The 19,121-nt window shown below is 47.1% G+C and overlaps 3 protein-coding genes across 4 annotated transcripts; all 3 read left to right on the top strand.

The window, feature by feature from the left end:
• Positions 1–1,363: 1,363 nt before the first annotated feature.
• LOC127301843 (uncharacterized) lies at positions 1,364–2,393 on the top strand. The gene has a single exon (XM_051332121.2). It carries the CDS (start codon positions 1,438–1,440, stop codon positions 2,182–2,184), a length of 747 nt encoding a protein of 248 aa, XP_051188081.1. The 5' UTR covers positions 1,364–1,437; the 3' UTR covers positions 2,185–2,393.
• A 4,212-nt stretch (positions 2,394–6,605) lies between these two features.
• LOC127301844 (protein WEAK CHLOROPLAST MOVEMENT UNDER BLUE LIGHT 1) lies at positions 6,606–10,755 on the top strand. Of its 2 annotated transcripts, XM_051332123.2 has the most exons (4): positions 6,606–7,239; positions 7,358–7,473; positions 8,157–8,713; positions 8,801–10,755. In XM_051332123.2, exons 3-4 carry the CDS (start codon positions 8,228–8,230, stop codon positions 10,595–10,597), a joined length of 2,283 nt encoding a protein of 760 aa, XP_051188083.1. In that variant the 5' UTR covers positions 6,606–7,239; positions 7,358–7,473; positions 8,157–8,227; the 3' UTR covers positions 10,598–10,755. The 2 variants fall into 2 exon arrangements, with proteins under 2 accessions (XP_051188083.1, XP_051188082.1); XM_051332122.2 differs by lacking the exon at positions 7,358–7,473 and having other exon boundaries at positions 6,607–7,239.
• Positions 10,756–14,444: 3,689 nt separating this feature from the next.
• On the top strand, positions 14,445–17,424 carry LOC127301845 (probable LRR receptor-like serine/threonine-protein kinase At1g67720). Its single transcript, XM_051332125.2, has 9 exons — positions 14,445–14,758; positions 14,869–15,415; positions 15,514–15,977; positions 16,089–16,224; positions 16,317–16,388; positions 16,477–16,545; positions 16,684–16,755; positions 16,910–16,981; positions 17,103–17,424. Exons 1-9 carry the CDS (start codon positions 14,686–14,688, stop codon positions 17,128–17,130), a joined length of 1,533 nt encoding a protein of 510 aa, XP_051188085.1. The 5' UTR covers positions 14,445–14,685; the 3' UTR covers positions 17,131–17,424.
• Positions 17,425–19,121: the final 1,697 nt, after the last annotated feature.

A 19,121-nucleotide genomic window follows, 5' to 3' on the forward strand; every position in this document is an offset into this window, starting at 1 on the left:
ATTGAGTTCGATTCTTCCTTTTTGCGTTCAATCTCATTTTTATGCTAAATAAAGAAAAAAGAAGTTACTGAAGTATTAAGCTTTTATAGGAAGCAAACCTGGGCCAAACAATACGTTTGTAGTGGACAAACCATTAGGTGAGTAAGGTTTCTACGGAAATACCCATAGTCTTTTATATCCATTAGTTTGAGTTTAAATTTATTCAAATTCAAATAAAATTTCGTCAACTTGAGTGAACTAATTTATGAAGTTTCAGTAATTTCGTGGGTCAGCGAAATTTTTACCCAAAAGGAAAACTTTCCCTATGTCGTGTAGCATTACACCTTGTTTTCTAGTTTTTTGATGGACTTAAAACCCCAAGTTTAGCACTTTGGTGTCTCATAAAGTCAGAATCAGAATATTTCTCAATGACGACGTCACGTCGATAGCGTGATATCTGTGGTAACTTCATCAATCTCAAAACCCGTTGGATCAGTTTCATAGACTCAGTCTCTCTCACAGGTACACGTCTCCACTGGATCTCTTCCCCTTCCCGATGTACCCTTTATTTCGGGTTTAGAAGATGGGAAATCGTCTTTCTCTCTATAAAAAACAACGCGTTCCAAGGCGTGAAGTGGGAGAGAGGGAATGCAATGATTGAGGTTTTGAACAAGACAACATTTGCTATTTATATATATATTTGAATCTTTTCCGCATTTTAAAATAGTGAAAAATTAAAATAAGAGGCGTTAAGCTTTTTAGGATAGGGTGTGCCTGCTTGCGTCCATGTCCGTATTTGTGATTGTTTGCATCTGTATTGTATTTCATAAAAAGAATTTGGGTACCGGTAATGAAGATATAACTTACTACTCTACCTAAGTTGGAACTCTTTTGGGCTTTTGGCTTACCATTTGGAGCATCTAGGTGATTGGCAACATGCAGCAGCGTCGGATGAGCCACGTGGCGAGAGTTCTGTGCGTTTGACTTTCCGCTTAGACTAGTCCAACCTCCAGGTTGCTCCTCTGTCCTGTCGAGCCTCGGTGTCGCTGACCCCACGTAGAAGTCAGCCTCTACCTCAGCTGCACGCACGTCGTCGTCAGAGCGCGCGTCACTACCACCACTTTGTCCAGGCAGCAATCCACTGCACTGCAAGACCATCCAGAAGCCGCCAGCTCTGAGCTCTCCCTCAACCACACGTTTTCCACGGAGCCCCTGGGTTGGAGGACATAAGTGGAAATATCAACGACGTCGGTCCGAGCAACCCACGCCTGGCCCGGCCGTGTGTCCTCCTGGCGCCGCTCTGGCTACCACATATCCGCCGCGTGGCTTCCGATGTTTCCGAAGCGTATATAACCGCCTCCGTTCGCCCGGACCTCCTACCTCAGATCACTTCAAGCACAGAAGCACTCCAGTCTCACTCGACACTCCGACCTTAAGCAAGCGCCACCAAGCACAGCCATGGCCACTACGAGCCAAGATAACGCCGCGCGCTGCGACGATCGCGGAGGCGCCAGCAGTCAACCGATCGAGTTCCCCTCCGGCCGCTCGATCTCCTCCGAGCGGGAGCACGGCATCATCGTCGCCGCGCTGCGGCACGTCCTCTCCGGGTACAGCACGGCGCCGCCGGAGATCGTCGCCGCTGCGGCCTGCGGGGTGTGCGGCATCAGCGGCTGCCTCGGGTGCGACTTCTTTGCGACCGAGGCGGCGGAAGTGACGGGGCGGGTGGCGGTGGTACCAGCAACCCAGCAGCGGAAGCGGAGGAGGAAGAAGAACGCCTACCGCGGCGTGCGGCAGCGGCCGTGGGGGAAATGGGCGGCGGAGATCCGCGACCCGCGCCGCGCCGTCCGCAAGTGGCTCGGGACCTTCGACACCGCGGAGGACGCCGCGCGGGCGTACGACTCCGCCGCGCTCGAGTTCCGCGGCCCGCGTGCCAAGCTCAACTTCCCGTGCTCCGACCCTCTGCTGCCTGTTCCTCCGCACGGAAACGGCATTGCCGGTCATTCTACCGCGGTGACCGAAAATGAGGAGACCCTGACGCCGTCGCCGTGCAGCGCGGAAGCCGACGAGGGAACGCCGGAAGAGTGCCTCCAGCTGGGTGCTGACGGAACTAGCGACCAGCTGTGGGAAGACTTGCAGGATTTCATGAAGCTAGATGGAGACGACCAATGGTTCGCGCCATTTTCAAGTTCAGCATCTTGTATCTGAGCTCCTGTGTGTCGGGATGGTTAGATATAAGCCGTCGGAATAGAGTAACTGACAACCGCACTGATTTAATCGTGTAGCTCTAGTGCATATTTTTGGGACAACGCATAGCAAGTACTTACGTTCATTCGTTAGATTGAGTATGAGCAAATTGTCTCTAGCCCAATGTACTTTTAACATGTCATTTGAGAAAGGAAAAAAGTTTGTTCTAAGGACTTCTTCAACGGAGCGACGCAAATGGACGTTTTTCGTCCGTTTGCGTCTGCGCGGACAAAAAACGCGCTCCAGCGGCTAGATCCAAAACTTCCGCGTCCGTCCTGACGCAAACATGGACCAAATATGCGTCAGGAATGCGTTTGTGCGTCCGCGCATCCGTTTATGTCCGTTTGGTCTGCATGCAGCTCTCTCTCTCATCCTTTAATCACGCATGCGATCATTTCTAGCCACAGAAATAGAATCTTTCCCTCTCTCTCCTCTCTAATAACGCATGCGGTCAAATAAATGTGTCCCTCACGCTGGGAAGGGGCAGACGCATGCGGATATGCAGACGTTTTTTGTGTCCGTGCCCGATGCAAACGGACATAAATATGTGTCGCCCCGTTGGAGATGCCCTAACCAGTGTAATTTTAACATCTGATTTGAGAAAGAAAAAAAAGAGTAGATTAAGTCTGTGGTATGACTAACCAATAATGTTTTAAATAGCCGGCTAGAGGCCATAGCCGCGGTTAGCCGCACTATGCAGTTAGCGAGCTAATGCAGTTAGCCGCACTATGCGGGAAAGGCTATAGTGGCCTATAGTCCGGCTATAGCGGGCTATTTTAGACTATCCTAACCAATGTAATTTATGACGTGATTTTAGGAACAGAAAGGTTTCTTTAACAAAGTCTCTGACATAAACCTTGGACTTTCAATATCAGAATTTTGATGGTCAATCCCGTGCAATCGTTGTTGTCACTCACAGAATCATCAATATCAAATCATTATTCAAAGGTCCACACAGGTTCCCCTGTGTAGCATGTTTGTGATCTCTAGGCAATATATCTCTAACCAAACTAATGGATTGAACTTCTTTACCCACTAAGATAAATAATATGGAGAGAGCATGAACAATGGAATAGTAATTGCCACAAGACCTATTCATACCAGATCAACTATCAGCCTAACAGATCAATCACTCAAACATACAGGAAACGGCATCAACAATAACAATAATAACTAATGACTGAAGAAAGTGTGATGTTCAAAACAATAGCAAACAATGAGGAAAATGGTGATTGATGGAGTCGTGTTCATTGGTGTCGAAGATGAAGAGGTGGAGGTCGGAATCGGTGGCGGTGTGGAGCCCCTCCCCCTCCTTCCTTGAGAAACGTGGTGGAGTGTGTTGGAGTGGAGTCCTGGAGTTATGGTGGTCATTAGGGCATGTTCCTCCTTCATACCTTGATTTTTTTCTCCCCTTTTGGTGTTGGAGTTAACTCAAACTTTATCAATCCTAAGTAGGTTAATTAGTAGTAGTAATAGTACTAATTGGTGTAGGTAGTATCCGAGACCCACCATCGCTAACGAATAAGGAAAGGAAAAGATGTCATAGGTGTCGTATTATTTTGTCAAAGTAGTAATCTTTCCGTTTTATTTAAAAATCAAGCCAAGTAAATTTTGACATAACTTTTTTAAAAATCTATCAACAAATATGATATTTTATAGATATTATATGAAAATGTATTACATGATGTATCTAATGATATTGATTATGTATTTATTTTTTTATAAAAACTTAGTTAAACTTTACAAGGTTTAACTTTAAAAAATTAAGCATTATTAACTATACCGGAGGAAGTACTAGCTAGCTAGTAAAGTCTCCTTCGTGTTAGTGTTCATGTTTGTGTGATGTTGACTGAATTTGATCTCAGATTCACATATGGCATAGCCGATTGGGATGGGTCAACCCCATTACACAAACATTCTGGAGGGCAACATATCTAGAGTTGATGGGATATGTGTTCCTGAAGGCAATATATATAGTTGAACTTATTATCTTGTAAAGTGAATCATCATTATTGTTTCTAAATTGGTTTCTCATGTTAAATTCGTAGGGTAGTTATAGTGTTCTATATAGCAGAGGTTGGATATGCATGTCAACATGGGTTAAAACGGTTCTCTAGGAACTATCCTTAGACCATCAAAGAACTATGAAATTTCACACACCGCGGGCCTCTTTGATTCGCAGGATTTTCAGAACCGTAGGAATAAGAAACAAATAGGAATATGATAGGAGCGCATGTGCAAACTCATAGGATTATAAATGCACTGGAATTTACGAAATTGGATGTTTGATTCTTAGGAATAGGCAAATACATGAATCCTTAAAACCATAATCAAATCATGGTTAAAATAAATTAAAAAATGAGATTAGGTTATCAACATGCAATTTATGAATTTTGTCCCATTCTTTGTGCATAGGAATGTAAATAAGAGGTTTGAGTGGTCGTAGAATTGCTTTGTTTTTTCTTTACAACCTAAACTACAGGGAAAAAATCCTACACTTTCTCTATACTTCATTCCTTTGAATCAAACGAATAAATAGTGCCATCAATGGAAAAATTGATTCATATACTTTTCCGCCAACATTCCTATGAATCAAGGATGCCTCAAGCCTTAGGGTCACAACTGATATATGGGGAATAAAATAATATTTTTAAAATCTTAGATCAGTGGCGATTCCACACTTATCTAGAAGTTAACCTTATTAGGGATTGCATTTTTCACAACTGGATTCCAGGGTTTTGTTTTGATGAGGGTGTGTGTCAACAAAGGTGGATGTTGTGGTATACATAACGGATCAAGGGCACAGTATGTCACCCGAAGGTAGTGCCACTTCGGAAAGACAAGACGATTCAGTGAGCTTAGGCGATGTGGAGAAATAGTGGCAACCACAAGGACTCTGATCTTGGGGGCTACATCGTAAGCAGACCTTTCCGCTAAGTAATCAGAGTAATCTTGTTCTGCCTCCTCTCTAGTCATATACTTTTTGTGGAGGTTCTTCCCATAACCTATCACATGTGGGCCAACGTCCTCCGATGACCTGTAGACTCCTCGTACTCTCCCGTAGTACACCATTCGATCTCGTCCGGCCAGGGCGTTGGTCCTAGTCCCCTCTCCCTCTGCTTGCTGCTCTAGCGTGGCATGGGGGGGGGGGGGGGGGTCTCGTTCCTCCGTTCTGGCCTAGTAGTTAGAGTTAGATTTTATTTCCTACGGTGCGCCATTGGGGTGGTGGGAGCGCCGTCTGGGCTAATAAATTTGCCTCAACTCTATTTCTACACCGGCGATGACCTTCTGCGGGGCATCTCGGAGTTGATGGCAACGTGTGCTGATCGGTCCTTCAGATCGACAGCTTGGTCTTCTCGCTGCTCTTCAAATCTGGCGAGATCAGTATCTCGGTGTGTCACTGGCATTCGTTGTTATCCGTGACGATGCTGGCAGCGGGGCAAGGTGGTTCTTCTGAAGCGAAGATGTTGGGGTGTATTCGATTCTGGAATCATGAGGAATGAGATAGGACGTTTCCGCACCTAGCGCCCGTTCTTGTGTGCGGTTGGCAAGAGGATGGAACCGAGTAGTTCCTAGAAACAAAATATACCCCTAAGATGCGGAATGGACTCATCTGGCCAAATCGGTGAAATCCGGGGGAACGGCCCGCAAGCATTGCTCCGCGCATGCAAAGAAAAAAAGTCTGACTTGTCGCTAATCTCGCTCGGTGGCCAGCACGCGCGGCGGAAGCGCGGCAGCGGCCAAGCACGAGTGGAGGAAGCGCGGCCGCGGCCAAGCACGCGCGACAATGGCGGCGGCCAGCGCGCGCGGCGACAAGCACGCCGGCCGGCGGCGATGACCAGGCACGCGCGGCGGCGACAAGCACGCCCGGCGGCCTGACCGTGCTCCTCCCGTTTTGCTTGTTGATTTTGGCATATGTTGATTTTGATTTGCACAAAAAAATCATGTTTATGCTTGTATTGATTTTGATTTGGACAAAAAAATAATCAGATTTAGGTCGTTCCGTTCCGTTGTGCGATTCCGGAACCGAACAGAAAACAAAACCCTTCCGTTTCTCAATTTTTCTGGACTGAACATGGAGACGGAACCATCCCATAACGTTGGAATGGAACCAATGGAACCATTCCATTCTGTTCCTCCTGAACGAAACACACCTTTGGCTCGAAGATTATGGATATACTGTTCTTCTCCAACTTCGTCTACGGGGAAGACGTAGGCGTCCAGGACATGTAAACGTCTCCGGTCGACCTGCCACAACATGCCTCGCTGCTGTTCTTGGACTCACATGGCCTGGTTGGAGATGGTGTTTTTAATTCCGAACTATTTTGTTTCTATTTTGCTACGACAAAATATTGAGCGTCGACGGTCACGGACTAATGTTTAACCGCACCTGCGTCAGGAGTATCCCAGACTGGATCTTGCTGCTCGTCTCCAAATCGTCGCGCCGCCACCGTCACCGCGGATGCTGATCTCAAGCCGTCTCCCGACGCCGGTCTGCAGCCTACCCCGATGTTGTACTTCGTTCAAGCCACACTCTCCCCGCCTACCCATCAAATCCCCTCGCCGACGGTCTCGACGCCGATACCGAGCATAGACGCCACCCAGTGGCAACAGGGGCGGCGACGGGAGGCGATAGCTCCAGCGGCAGATAGGGATAGCACTGGAGGGAGTAATGTAAGAGAAAGTGGTGACGGCGGCGAAGGTCAGGGAAGTGGCGGCGCTCCTCGAGCTCTCGGTTCGCTTTGTATTTTGGTGTGGTTAGCCTCGTGCCCCGAATCTCATGGCCAGAGAATTGTGGAACAGCGGCAACGCCGTACCCCAAGAATAGCCGAGAGTTTACCTTTGGTGGATTCGGGGGACCTCCATGCTTGGCGCGCGGTATTGCCTCATCACCACCCCTATCTCTTTCTCCGCATGTCCTCTCCCAGCCCGAACTGCAACACGGAGTCTTCTTTCCCCTTCCATTGATGAACTTCTTGCCAAGACAGGAACAGAGGAGAAAGGGATTCAAGTGAGGTATTGCAATTTTCTCATTTTCCAACTCCTGTTTCTTAGGTTGATCTGTTTGCTCGTTCTAGTTTTTCGATACAACATGATTCTGCATTTATTCAATCTTGGAAGATATTGCCTGTAGTTGTTCACCTAGACGCAGTAGAATTTTCCTACTCCTGGAAAATACCAAATGTTTGCAAGACCCATCCGAAATTAACAATGTTGATGGGAATTTTAAGCGCGAGGAATTGCCAAACGGTAGGAATTTGCTCTTTATGTCTGAAGATACCACTGTTATTTGATAATAACATCTATGATACTACATTGTACAAATTGATACTTCTGCAATCAACAACAAACTCTTTACATGATATTATGCAATCGTACATAAGTTGATGCACAAGCCAGCTACATGTCAGAATAGCCCTCAAAAGTTCGTTGCAGCTATCGTGTTAGAACCTTCAGTATTTGGACAAATTATGCCTTATCTCAAGTTCATGGAAATACATAATTTATGTCTGTTTGCTTGAGATAACATGGCTTATCCTGTCAGTGCGCACTTGCTGACAACTTAGAATCTGAATAATGTGCATTGTTGCGAGCACAAAGGACCAGTAAACAAAAAAATGCATCTGTCATTCAATCTATAAACGTTATCAAATATGTTTATGTAAATGCTAAAAGTAATGCACCTGGAATTTTCTGGTAGAGTTCTACTGCTCCTGTCCTCTTATGAAAATTTTCAAGCATTCACTTGATAGATGAAAATGGTTCAGTTCGTATGAAAATATTTAAAAGTAGATGCTTTCCAGATGAATGCATCCCTTTCTGGTTTGACGGGCAAGCAATTTTAACCTATCTCATATACTATCGGTAGTCATGACTCATGATTGTGTATCAGTATTTTGTTTTCTTTAACTAACTTGCTAATTATTTGTCAGGTACCCAACAGTAACGTTATCCATGATAATTATTTGAACTCTCTATTGTGTAATATCCTGCATGCCGCGGGATGGAGGAACTGAATGTTGAAGGCGTGCAACAAGTATCTGTTGATCCGAACACTGTCGATTTACTGGAAAGCTTGGATGATCCAAAGCCTCTTATTTCATTTGGTTTACCTAAAAGTTCCCCAGATGGTCATACCAGGCATTTGAGTGAAGATTTAAGTTCCCTTACAATTAATGATTTACGTGTGAAAGGGGAGGAGATTTGCCACAACCAGCATGCCCACAATAGAAATTTTAGTGAAGATTTAAGTTCCCTTACAATTAATGAAGTACGTGCAAACAAAATAGAAGAAAAGTGCCATAGCCCGCTTGAAGAAAAGGTGATAAGTCGCCATAACTCAGCTGAAAGAAACATTTTTAAGGCTGCAGAAATTGCCGAACGTTTCATTCAGGCTCTAGATAATAGAGTCCTTGTTGAAACTACAGCACCGATTGAATCAGTCAAAGATGCTGTTAGCAAATTTGGGGGGATTCTTGACTGGAAAGAGGTGATGACTCTTCTTTTCAAATGTCATACGATCTTATTGTCTTGTTTTGGCCCAGTATACTTATGTCTTTATAACTTTTTTGTGTAGAGGCGCAAAAATGTTCAAATTTCTCTTGACAAAGTGCGGGAAGATGCCCCCGAGTACCAGAGAAGATTTGAAGTTGCAGAAGCTGAGAAAAGCCAAGTTCTGAAAGAGCTGTGTGGCATCAGGCGGATCATAGAAGGGCTGAAACTGAGCCTGGAGAAAGCACAGACTGAAGCATTGCAAGCACAGCAAGATTCAGAGATTGCTGAGATACGATACAAAGAAATACAACAGGGTATCGCTCACAAAGAGAGTGCTGCAGTAAAGGCAGAGATTGATCTTGCCAAAGAACGCCACGCGACTGCCTTAGCAGACTTGCAGTCAGTTAAATATGAGCTGGAGCAACTTCAGAAAGAGCACACTTCTTTAATTAGTCAAATGGAGAATGCCGAGACTAAAGCACGCGAAACCACCACCATGTCTCAGGAAATCGAGAAGAACGTCGAGGACCTTACCCTTGAGCTCATTTCACTGAAAGAGTCACTTACCTCTTCACATGCTACCCATATTATAGCAGAAGAGCGAAGAATAAATGTGGCTATGGCGTATGAGCAAGAAAAAGCTAATTGGCAGGATGAGCAGAAGGAAGCTGATGAGGAGGTTCAAAAGCTGAATGACGAGATCTCAGCCAGTAAAGATCTTGAGTCCAAGCTTGAAGCTTCCTCTGCATTGCTGGTGAATCTGCAAGGTGAGTTTACTGCTTATATGGAAGGAATACTGCCAGAGAAGGCAAGTGAGGATGGAGAGGAAGTGCCATCAATGGTTAGTGTTCGGATGACACTAGCGAAGACCACAAAGGAGCTTGAGGATATGAGGACGAACATTGAAAAAGCCAAGGATGAGGTTAAAGGGCTTTGGAATACTGCTGCTGCATTGCGAGCTGATCTAGAGAAGGAGAAGGCAGACATCACAGCATTGAGGGAGAAACAGCACCATGCATCTGTTTCAGCCACATCTCTCCAGGAGGAACTGAGAAAAACGGCACGTGAGCTGATGGTAGTGCAGGAGAGAACTAATGCAGCTAGAATGCCCCCAGAGCTACAGCAGGCTACTCAAGAAACCGAACGAGCTAAGGCGAAGGTTCGGTTGGCCCAGGATGAGGTTGCGAAGGCTAGGGAAGAGGCAGACCGAGCCAAGGCAGAGGTCAATGTCGTCCAGTTGAGGCTAGAAGCAGTGTCAAGGGAGATACTTGCAGTGAAAACATCAGAAGAAATTGCAATGGCCTCAGCAAATGCGCTGCAAGAGTACAAACATGAGGGAGAAATAGAACCCCAAGCTGAGAGAAGAAGTCACAACAACATGAAGGTGCCGATCGAAGAGTATGATGCGTTGAGCAAGAGAGCACAGGAAGCTGAGGACCTAGCTAAGAAGCGGGTTATGCAGGCGGTTGAGAAGATAAAAGAGGCGAAGGAGGGAGAGGTTAGGAGCTTGGATCAGTTGTATCAGTTGACCAAACAGATAGATGATAGGAGGGTTGCGCTGAGGTCGGCGCAGGAGAAAGCCTTTTCGGCACAGGATACCAAGTTAACAATGGAGAGCGAGCTGAGGAAGATGAGAGTAAAGCACGATCAACCGCATGGCGAGATGGATCTTCCGATTGCTGATATCTGCCTTCTGAATAGTGCATGCTCTTTTGATGCATCATCTGGTTCCAATCCTCAAATGCGCGGAACATGCCTGCCTAGAGCTGACACCATAGCGACAAGTTCAGTAGCAGAGTCAAAGGCGCGAAAGTCGTACTTCCCTCGGTCCATAGTGACGATGTTCATGGGTAGTAGGAAGAAGACACATTCGAAGTGAACCTCAATCCCTTACGTTGGTAGTTTGCTGAACTTCTCTGGTACGATTCTTCTGTACATGTAACAAGTAGGTTGCACATTTTTTTTGTTACCCTAATTGTAATTATTTTTTCAGAAATGAAATATGATTCAGTCGGAGATGTGTCAACCTTTGCACAATCCTTTCTTTCCTAAATGGAGATGTCATTGTACTGGGTTGCATTAGTAGCATCCTGCGCAACTCACGCGAGCATTTTCACCGATCGATTAACAGACATGAAATACCTTAGAGCATATTCACCGCTGACTCTCAAATAATAGCTGAAAGCACACATGCCGGCTACGTTTGAGGGTCGATAGCAGCAAGTGTCGGTCAAAAATTTCCAAACCCCCAACCGGCACTCCCCCATAGCCGCTTCCATCGACGTGAAAGTGGCGTGGGTTTGGTGCTGGTGACCCCAATAGCCTTCCTTGGCATAGGAGTTGGTTGGGGCTATTTTATTAGGTTTAGGATGACATGGAATTTGTATGGAAATTGCCGGTGTGAGCACTTTCTTTTACTAGGATCTCCAAATCGTTGCCGGCTGCGATTTAGGGCTCCTGGTGGAGATGCTCCTAGGAACTTTCTGAAGAATCCAATGGAAGGATCCACTGCTCGCACAATGCAAATTAAGTCAAAACAGGAATGCATCTCTGCTGTGGAGAAACATCCCTGTTTGTATATAGTAATAAAACAAAAATTGTTGGATTTATATTCCTTTTCTCAAGTAAATACATTTAGCAACAAAAAATGTCTTCTCCTTTTTCTCGACAAGAGATTGTCAATACATCTGCATACATCTAAAAACATCATTGAATTACTATGCAACTCTTTCCTGTTTTCAACTTTGTCAAACTGCTGAAAAGATTACCTGATCCTGAGACCATTGTCTTACATCTTCGCGGCACATGATGTGACGCAATGCAATTTTTTTGGTAAATCAGACCACTTACACCAGTAAATTGATAAAAAGGACCATCTCCCACTTAAATTATCAAAATTACCGTCATGGCAGGTCCGGCAAGCGCCACACGGAGCTTGCCGCCACCAGTTGAGGCGATAGTCCTTGGCGCCATGGGCTATGGCAACATGTCATCTGAGACGGGTGCCACGGATGGTAACGGAGTTTGGTGGGCCCTGGGGTGGGCGCCTGCTTGAGCTTACTCTTAGGGCATGTACAATGGAGACGCTTATGGATGGGCGCTAGAATTGTTTTCCAGTTTGATCGGCAGTTGTATCCTATGATCCCCGTCCATAGACGCTTAATTACGGGAGTCGACGCAAGAAGATGCGCCATGCACTTCACTTCGCGGCAAGAAATCGGACTGAAAAGGTTAGAGAAATAAGCGCCGGAAATAAAGACGCTTCCCGTTGGAGCTTTTGCATCATGGGTCAGACGCCAGGATCAATTTCCATTTTTTTCCTGAGCCCAAGCGCCTACACAAGCGCTTTGCATTGTACTTGCTCTTATTCTCCTATATAACATCATTTTCCTAGGTAAACTGATCCACTCTCTAATTACATTTTTTAATAAATAAAATATATTAATATCACGGAGATATTACATATATCCTCTGCAATAACACAATACCTAAAGACATTACGGATGTATACAACCAAAAAAAATAAGAAAAGGAAAAAAGGAAATCCAGCTACCGTGATCTATTCCTTGTAACTACACTACATCCACTAAGACAACACCTGAAATCTAAATTCTCCAAAAGCGACGTCTCCAAGAAAGAAACAGTGCATAAGTGTCATCATCACTTGATCATAAATATTAGGTTTTCACCGTGAAGAAAGTCCGCGCTCTCAGAACAATGACTTCAACAAGGACATTGCCACACACAACCAATTAAGAAAGTCCACCCTCTTAGAACAATGCTTTCAACAAGGCCATTGACATGCACAATCAATTAAGATTAGATCTTAGATTTTCACACTGAAAGGTAAGACTTTGTACTCCTATGCTGCCGCCCCCACATGACGATGCCGCCACTACGAGTTACGAATCACCAAGAAAGTTCCCCATCTCTCTAAAGATTTGATCCACCATTACTAGACATCAGAACCTCAGCTGTCATGCAATTCTCCACCGCTGACTTCACCATGGGACTCGAAACACATGTCCCAGGATGTCAACAGACAACGAAGTTTCGTTCCTCGCCCTCCTGAAACCGTACGGCCAGAAAATGGGTGCACACGATCGAATCCCATCCGATCCAGCAGACACCCAATGGAGAACGGCGGTAGAGCACGCCTTCCAAAACTCGTCGCCGACTAGATCAATGTGGGCAAGAAGCAAGCAGAACAACATCTTAGTGTAAGATGACCCTACGCCCGCCTCCTCTATTAGGCAAATTAGTATGCCTCCATGGTGTCGTCCCCTGCCACCACCATCCACACCACACGGAGATGACACCTCGAGCCTCGCCAAGTCCCCAAATCAGGCACCTGCCACCATTGCGGCCACATCGGTCGCTAAGGTCGCCGAAAAAATCCGGGGCCACCGCCCTGACCTCCATCTCTGCCGGACGATCCGCGTCGTCCAGGGCCGCTGTGAATCTCCGGTCGGAGATCCCACCACGCGACGAAGAAGAGACCCCCGCTATCGCCGGTCGCGCTCGGGGATGAGAGTCCGCCATCGCCGTCTGCCGTGTAGCCTTTGACCGGCGGCATCCTTCGGCGGTGGTGGGAGTGCATGGGTCGAGGGAAAGGGAGAGGCGGCTTATGTGGGCATTACCCTTCGGGTACCTAGCATTAGCCTACCTCCTTCGGCCCAATAAGGGATCCATGAAGATCATTGCAGCCCATTATGGACCAATGCGTCGGTTGCGATGGAGGAAAGGTAGAAGGAGACGGATTCTTGATGGACAAGGCGAGGAAACGTCGAATAAGGAAAGATTAGATTAGATCTCATTGTAACATAGTCGAATCCGAGCAGGACTCTCGGGACCTGGCCTCCTATATAAAAGCCAGGAGAGGGTATACCAGAGGACATCGAAATCATCCTACACAATCTTGTACACACCAAACCCTAGAAACCTTGCCTTCCGACGAGTTCACCACAACACAGTCTATCGGCTGCCCCATTGTAACCTTTTTCATCGATAAATCAAGATCAGACAAGCATGAGTAAGGGTTTTACCTCATCGAGGGTCCTGAATTTGGGTAAATCTCGCCTTCCGTCGTTTGGTATCTGATATCTCGTGCTAATTTGCAGGATTCCATCAACCATAAACCTCTAATGGTGGACATTGCCGAGGATCCCTAGCTGCCACTCCTAGGAGCGTCACTCCCAAATTACACTAGACCATTTAAATAATGCAAATTCTGCCGTTTTTGGTGGGGCCGATGAAGGGATCGATATTGGTCTAGTGCACCAATGATTGCCATGTTGGAGTGATCGACGCGGTGGATATAGTATGCGACAAAGCAGCAATGGAGCTGCAGCTAGCCTGTCCAAAAGTCTGACCCGCGCGAAATGAAACAGCGTGTCTACTCTATCCTCAGATTCGGCCGTGCTTGTCACCTCAGGTTCGTTGGGCAGTCGACGCAAGCACGTCTCTTGCGACCTGCGTGCGAGACGGAATCAAACTCCAACCAATCATCCGACGGAAAATGCAGTGACCCGGCTCGATTGGCACAAGCAAGGAACAAGGCATCCACCACCACCACCACGTCCGCGGAGGAGCACGCGACGACGCAACGAATCGATCCCACCCAGCGAGCTCACGATCGAGTGTCTGTGCCGGCCGGCCTCACCGTGTCTCTGTCTGTCCAGAACGCTTTCAGTGTCCGAGCAAAAGGCAAATGGCAACCCAGACCGGCATCACGGCCACACAAAAGACGGCAACTGGGCGGCAGTAGATTACTATGGATTTTATGGGCACTGCAATGCAGCTGCGCGAACTCGAACGGGTCGTGCATATCTGAGGTTTGTGAACACCAACCACCGGACGATTTTCTAGGAGACAAAACTTTCGAAGAAAACTGCCGCCCAGGCAAAACAACGCAGAGGTCGCGAGCCGGCTACCGCAGCTGTCGGGTCGTCGTTGCAGCATTTCCCAATGATCCCCTTCTCCCTCCTCGCCGTCGTGCTCGTCGTCGGCTTCCCAATCCATGGCGCCGACGCTCTCTCAGGTGAGGCTTCAAGCTTGACCAACCCCACCCAGCAGATTCTTTGCTGAACCCAGCGAGCTAGCTAGCTAGCAGCGGACCAACATCATGCCCGATCATTCTTTCGTTGACAGGGTACCAGATAAACTGCGGCGCCGGCGCGGAGCAGGTGGCCGGGAACGTGACATGGCTCCCCGACGCGCGGTTCATCGCCGTCGGCAACGCCACCGACATCCCGTCCCTCCCGGCCGCGCCGATGCTCGCCTCGCTCCGCTACTTCCCGGACGCGTCGGCCCGGAAGCACTGCTACGTGCTCCCCGCGGCGAAGAGCGCCAAGTACCTCATCCGCACAACGTACTACTACGGCGGGTTCGACGGCGGCGCGGCGCCGCCCGTGTTCGACCAGATCATCGACGGCACGCGGTGGAGCCAGGTGGACACGGCGGCCGACTACGCGGCCGGCCGCGCCACCTACTTCGAGGCCGTCGTGGTCGCGGCCGGGAAGGCCCTCAGCGTGTGCCTGGCCAGGAACGCCGCCACCGCGCCCGGCTCCAGCCCCTTCATCTCCGCGCTCGAGGTGGTGCCGCTCGACGACTCCGTGTACAACGCCACCGACTTCGCCTCCTACGCGCTTAGCACCATCGCGCGCCACAGCTTCGGCCACGACGGCTCCATCATCAGGTACGTAGCGCACACCATGGCGATCACCTTACCATGGCGATCTTGTCATGTCTCTCCGCTTGGTCATGATCAAGCGAAATGTGCGTTTTCTTATTCAGCGATGGCGACCAGTTCAACCGGTACTGGCAGCCGTACAGCGACGGGGTCAGCCCGGTGGTGGAGAGCCAGGGGAGCGTGTCGCCGGGGGCGTTCTGGAACAGGCCGCCCGAGGACGTGTTCCGGCGGGGCGTGACGGCCAGCCGCGGGAACGTCCTCGAGCTGCAGTGGCCGCCGGCGCCGCTGCCCACGGCGAGCTACTACCTGGCGCTCTACTTCCAGGACAACCGGACGCCGAGCCCGCTCAGTTGGAGAGTCTTCGACGTCGCGGTCAACGGCCAGCCCTTCTTCGCCGGCCTCAACGTCTCGGCGGCGGGGTCGATGGTATACGGCGCCGAGTGGCCGCTCTCCGGGCAGACCAAGATCACGCTGACGCCCGCGCCTGACTCGCCGGTCGGGCCGGTGATCAATGCGGCGGAGCTCATGATGGTTGTGCCGCTCGGCGGGAGGACTCACCCTAGAGACGGTAATACCCGATCGATGCAGCTCCCACCCATGCGCCGTGGCTGATTCAGTACCTGCTCACTGGAATTGTGTACTAGATCATCCGTGTATTTCATCAGCAAGCTTGCTGCAGTGATCGGCATGGAGACGCTCGCGAGAGGCTTCGCCAACCCGCCATCGGACTGGAGTGGCGATCCTTGCTTGCCTGTCGGGAACTCATGGACCGGTGTTTCCTGCACTGAAGGTCCGCTTGCTCGAGTAACCGCCCTGTAAGTCAACAATGGAAATCCTAGAATGTCATGTTACGCCTAAAAACCTTGCAAACTCTCTGAACAATGGCAATTGTGCATTTTTTCTGCAGCAACCTCACCAATTTCAGTGTTGGAGGCTCAATATCTGACCACATTGCCAATATGACTGCAATCTCGAGCATGTAAGCTTCTTGACACAAACTGATGTTAGATGTGCTTGCTAAATTAATGAAAAGTTCAATGCCTGACTTCAGAAATGTTTTATTGCAGTTGGCTTGTGGGGAACAACCTGACAGGACCAATTCCGGATATGAGCCCCCTACATCACTTGTCTTCTTTGTAAGTACAAACACACGCTGACACGCATGATTACTTTGCAAAATGATTCTTAAGAGGTTATAATAACTAGCACTACTCACAAAATGAAGATGATGTATGTTCCCTTTCACTAATTGGGATTGCATTTCTGAACTGAAGGCACCTGGAGAACAACCAATTGACAGGGCCGATGCCCCCATTGCTGGGAGACCTTCCCAAGCTTCAAGAACTGTAAGTGTCTTCAACATACAAGGAATTCCAACGTATAACCCACACTTGACCGAGTTGTTGCTACACTATCCACCTATAACCTAGCTAACCTGACCTGTTTCGTTCAGTTGAGGCAACCCGCTATTTTTTAACAACTTGAACTCTTCTTCCACAGGTTTGTGCAGAATAACAATTTACAGGGGACCATTCCGAACAACCTCAGGAACAGAGCGGGCATTGCATTCCAGTAAGTAACCGAAGAGCATTGTATTTAGATCTCAAAATCAAACGGTGTACTTTAAGCTTGTGATATCCGTACAATCCTACTACACCTGGGAATGATAATGATTTTTATCTTACTTTGACAGGTATACACCTGGGAATAACCTCAGCTGACAATAATCTTACAAGGAGCAGAGTATTACATGTTCATGGCCATCGACAGAAAGAGTATGAGAATGAGGACGCACATGTCCGACTGCAGATAATGTTTTCTTAAGGTTTTAGTATTTGCCAACGTTTTGTTCTTTTTCTCTATATTTTTTTGGGGGGGAGGCAAAAGTGTTCTGGTGTATATATAACAATTCTGCACACTATGAACTGCACAGTTCTTGAATCCATTTATTTATCTGTATATGTGAACATGTAAATTTGTTTCGAAGGCAGCAAGAAGATAATTAGTGCCTCTTTTCTCTTGGTTGTATTCATTAAATGATGTAGACGCCGATGATTTACAGGAAAAAGGAAGGTCGCTCAAAGAATCTTTTGGATGATTCCACTGTCAAATGTTTGTTTTGTAGGATTCTAGTTCATCAGAATTTCCCTCAAGATCATTACGTTGCATGTGAGAATCTCCATAGATCTGACCTGTTGTATCGACTAGAGAGGGTGAGAGGATTGAACAAGCAATTACAAAATAATTAGTCAAAGTTGCGAATTGTACCAATTTTTCTCATAAGGTGCCCATAAACATTCTAGCATCCAATTCTATAACGACAAACTTATGGAAACACCGTCTTCTCAAACATGCAGCCCCGTGGTTGTGTGCAACCATATTTTTTCGATAAAGAGAAAATATTATTATCGCGGAGATACCAATTACACCCAGTCTGCAATAATAGCAATACGGATGCACATATCCAAAAAAAAATTATAGAAAAAAGTCTCGCTACAGTGATTTGTTCCTTGTAGCAGCAAACCAAACACTACCAAGACAACATCAGGAAAAGGAACGGTGCACAAACACCGTCATCTCCGATCATAGATTTTCACCCAGGAGGAAATCCGCGCTCGCAAAACAATACCTTCAACAAGGCAATTGCCAGGCACAGCAAATTAAGGCCAGACCTTGGTTTTCACCCTACAAGTTTAGACTCTGAATTTCTCCTGTGTTATCGCCACCACTTATCAATGTTGCTGCTTCAAGTCACGAATCACCAAGCCAAAACCTCAACACCACCAGGACGCAAACCACCATTACCAGTCCTCAGATCTCGGCTTCCATGCCATTCTCCGTGACTGACTTCACCACTGAACTAAAAACATGTCCCACGATGGTAAGAGGCCATAGAACTTCGCATCGCTCCCTCTGAAACCAAACAGCCAGAAAAAAAGGATAAAATTACAAGGAACTATCACATTTAGGGCGAATCGATGGGTCAGTACTACTTTTGGTAATTTTTCATGCCAGTAACATTTCGAGGGTAGCCACAACATATAGGGCTAATCTTCGAGAATCAACGTACTAACCGTCGCAACCCCAGTGTTAGAGCTGATGTGTGGTGACTCAGCATACCACTGCATGTTGTGGTATGCAAGTCGTTGACATAACACGAATGAAACATCGTTCCACTAGGATTACATCCCTCGGAGTGGTACACCAGAATCATATGTGGCTCCAAGGCATGTCTATAGAATTACATACAGACTCTTTACAGAAGATCAGCATTGTCTCCTAATTCATAATGAGGTAAAACTGTAAATAAACTTCGAAGAACAACTCGTAGACTAGGATTATCCTAGCTCTACCTATCGAGATATTTGGCTTGCTACAGAAACTAATCCTAACTTATCTTTTTCATGTATTACGTAAATCAATGTTTTTACCATGATTCTCATGGTGTATATTTAACCCTAATAGTGAACTCATGACAAGGACATCAACAAAAGCCTTGTATATCCTGCTTGTTGATGTCTACGCACGCTTCTATTCTTGTAGATAGTGTTAGGTCTCCAAGTGCAGAGGTTTGTAGAACTCAGGAAGGTAGAGGTCAAAGATATTTCTCTCAAGCAACCCTGCAATAACGATACAAGAAGTCTCTTGTGTCCCCAATACACCCAATACACTTGTCAGGTGTATAGGTGCACTAGTTTGGCGAAAAGATAGT

Source organism: Lolium perenne, chromosome 5 (genome assembly GCF_019359855.2).
Source record: "Lolium perenne isolate Kyuss_39 chromosome 5, Kyuss_2.0, whole genome shotgun sequence".
NCBI classification, from domain to species: Eukaryota; Viridiplantae; Streptophyta; class Magnoliopsida; order Poales; family Poaceae; genus Lolium; species Lolium perenne.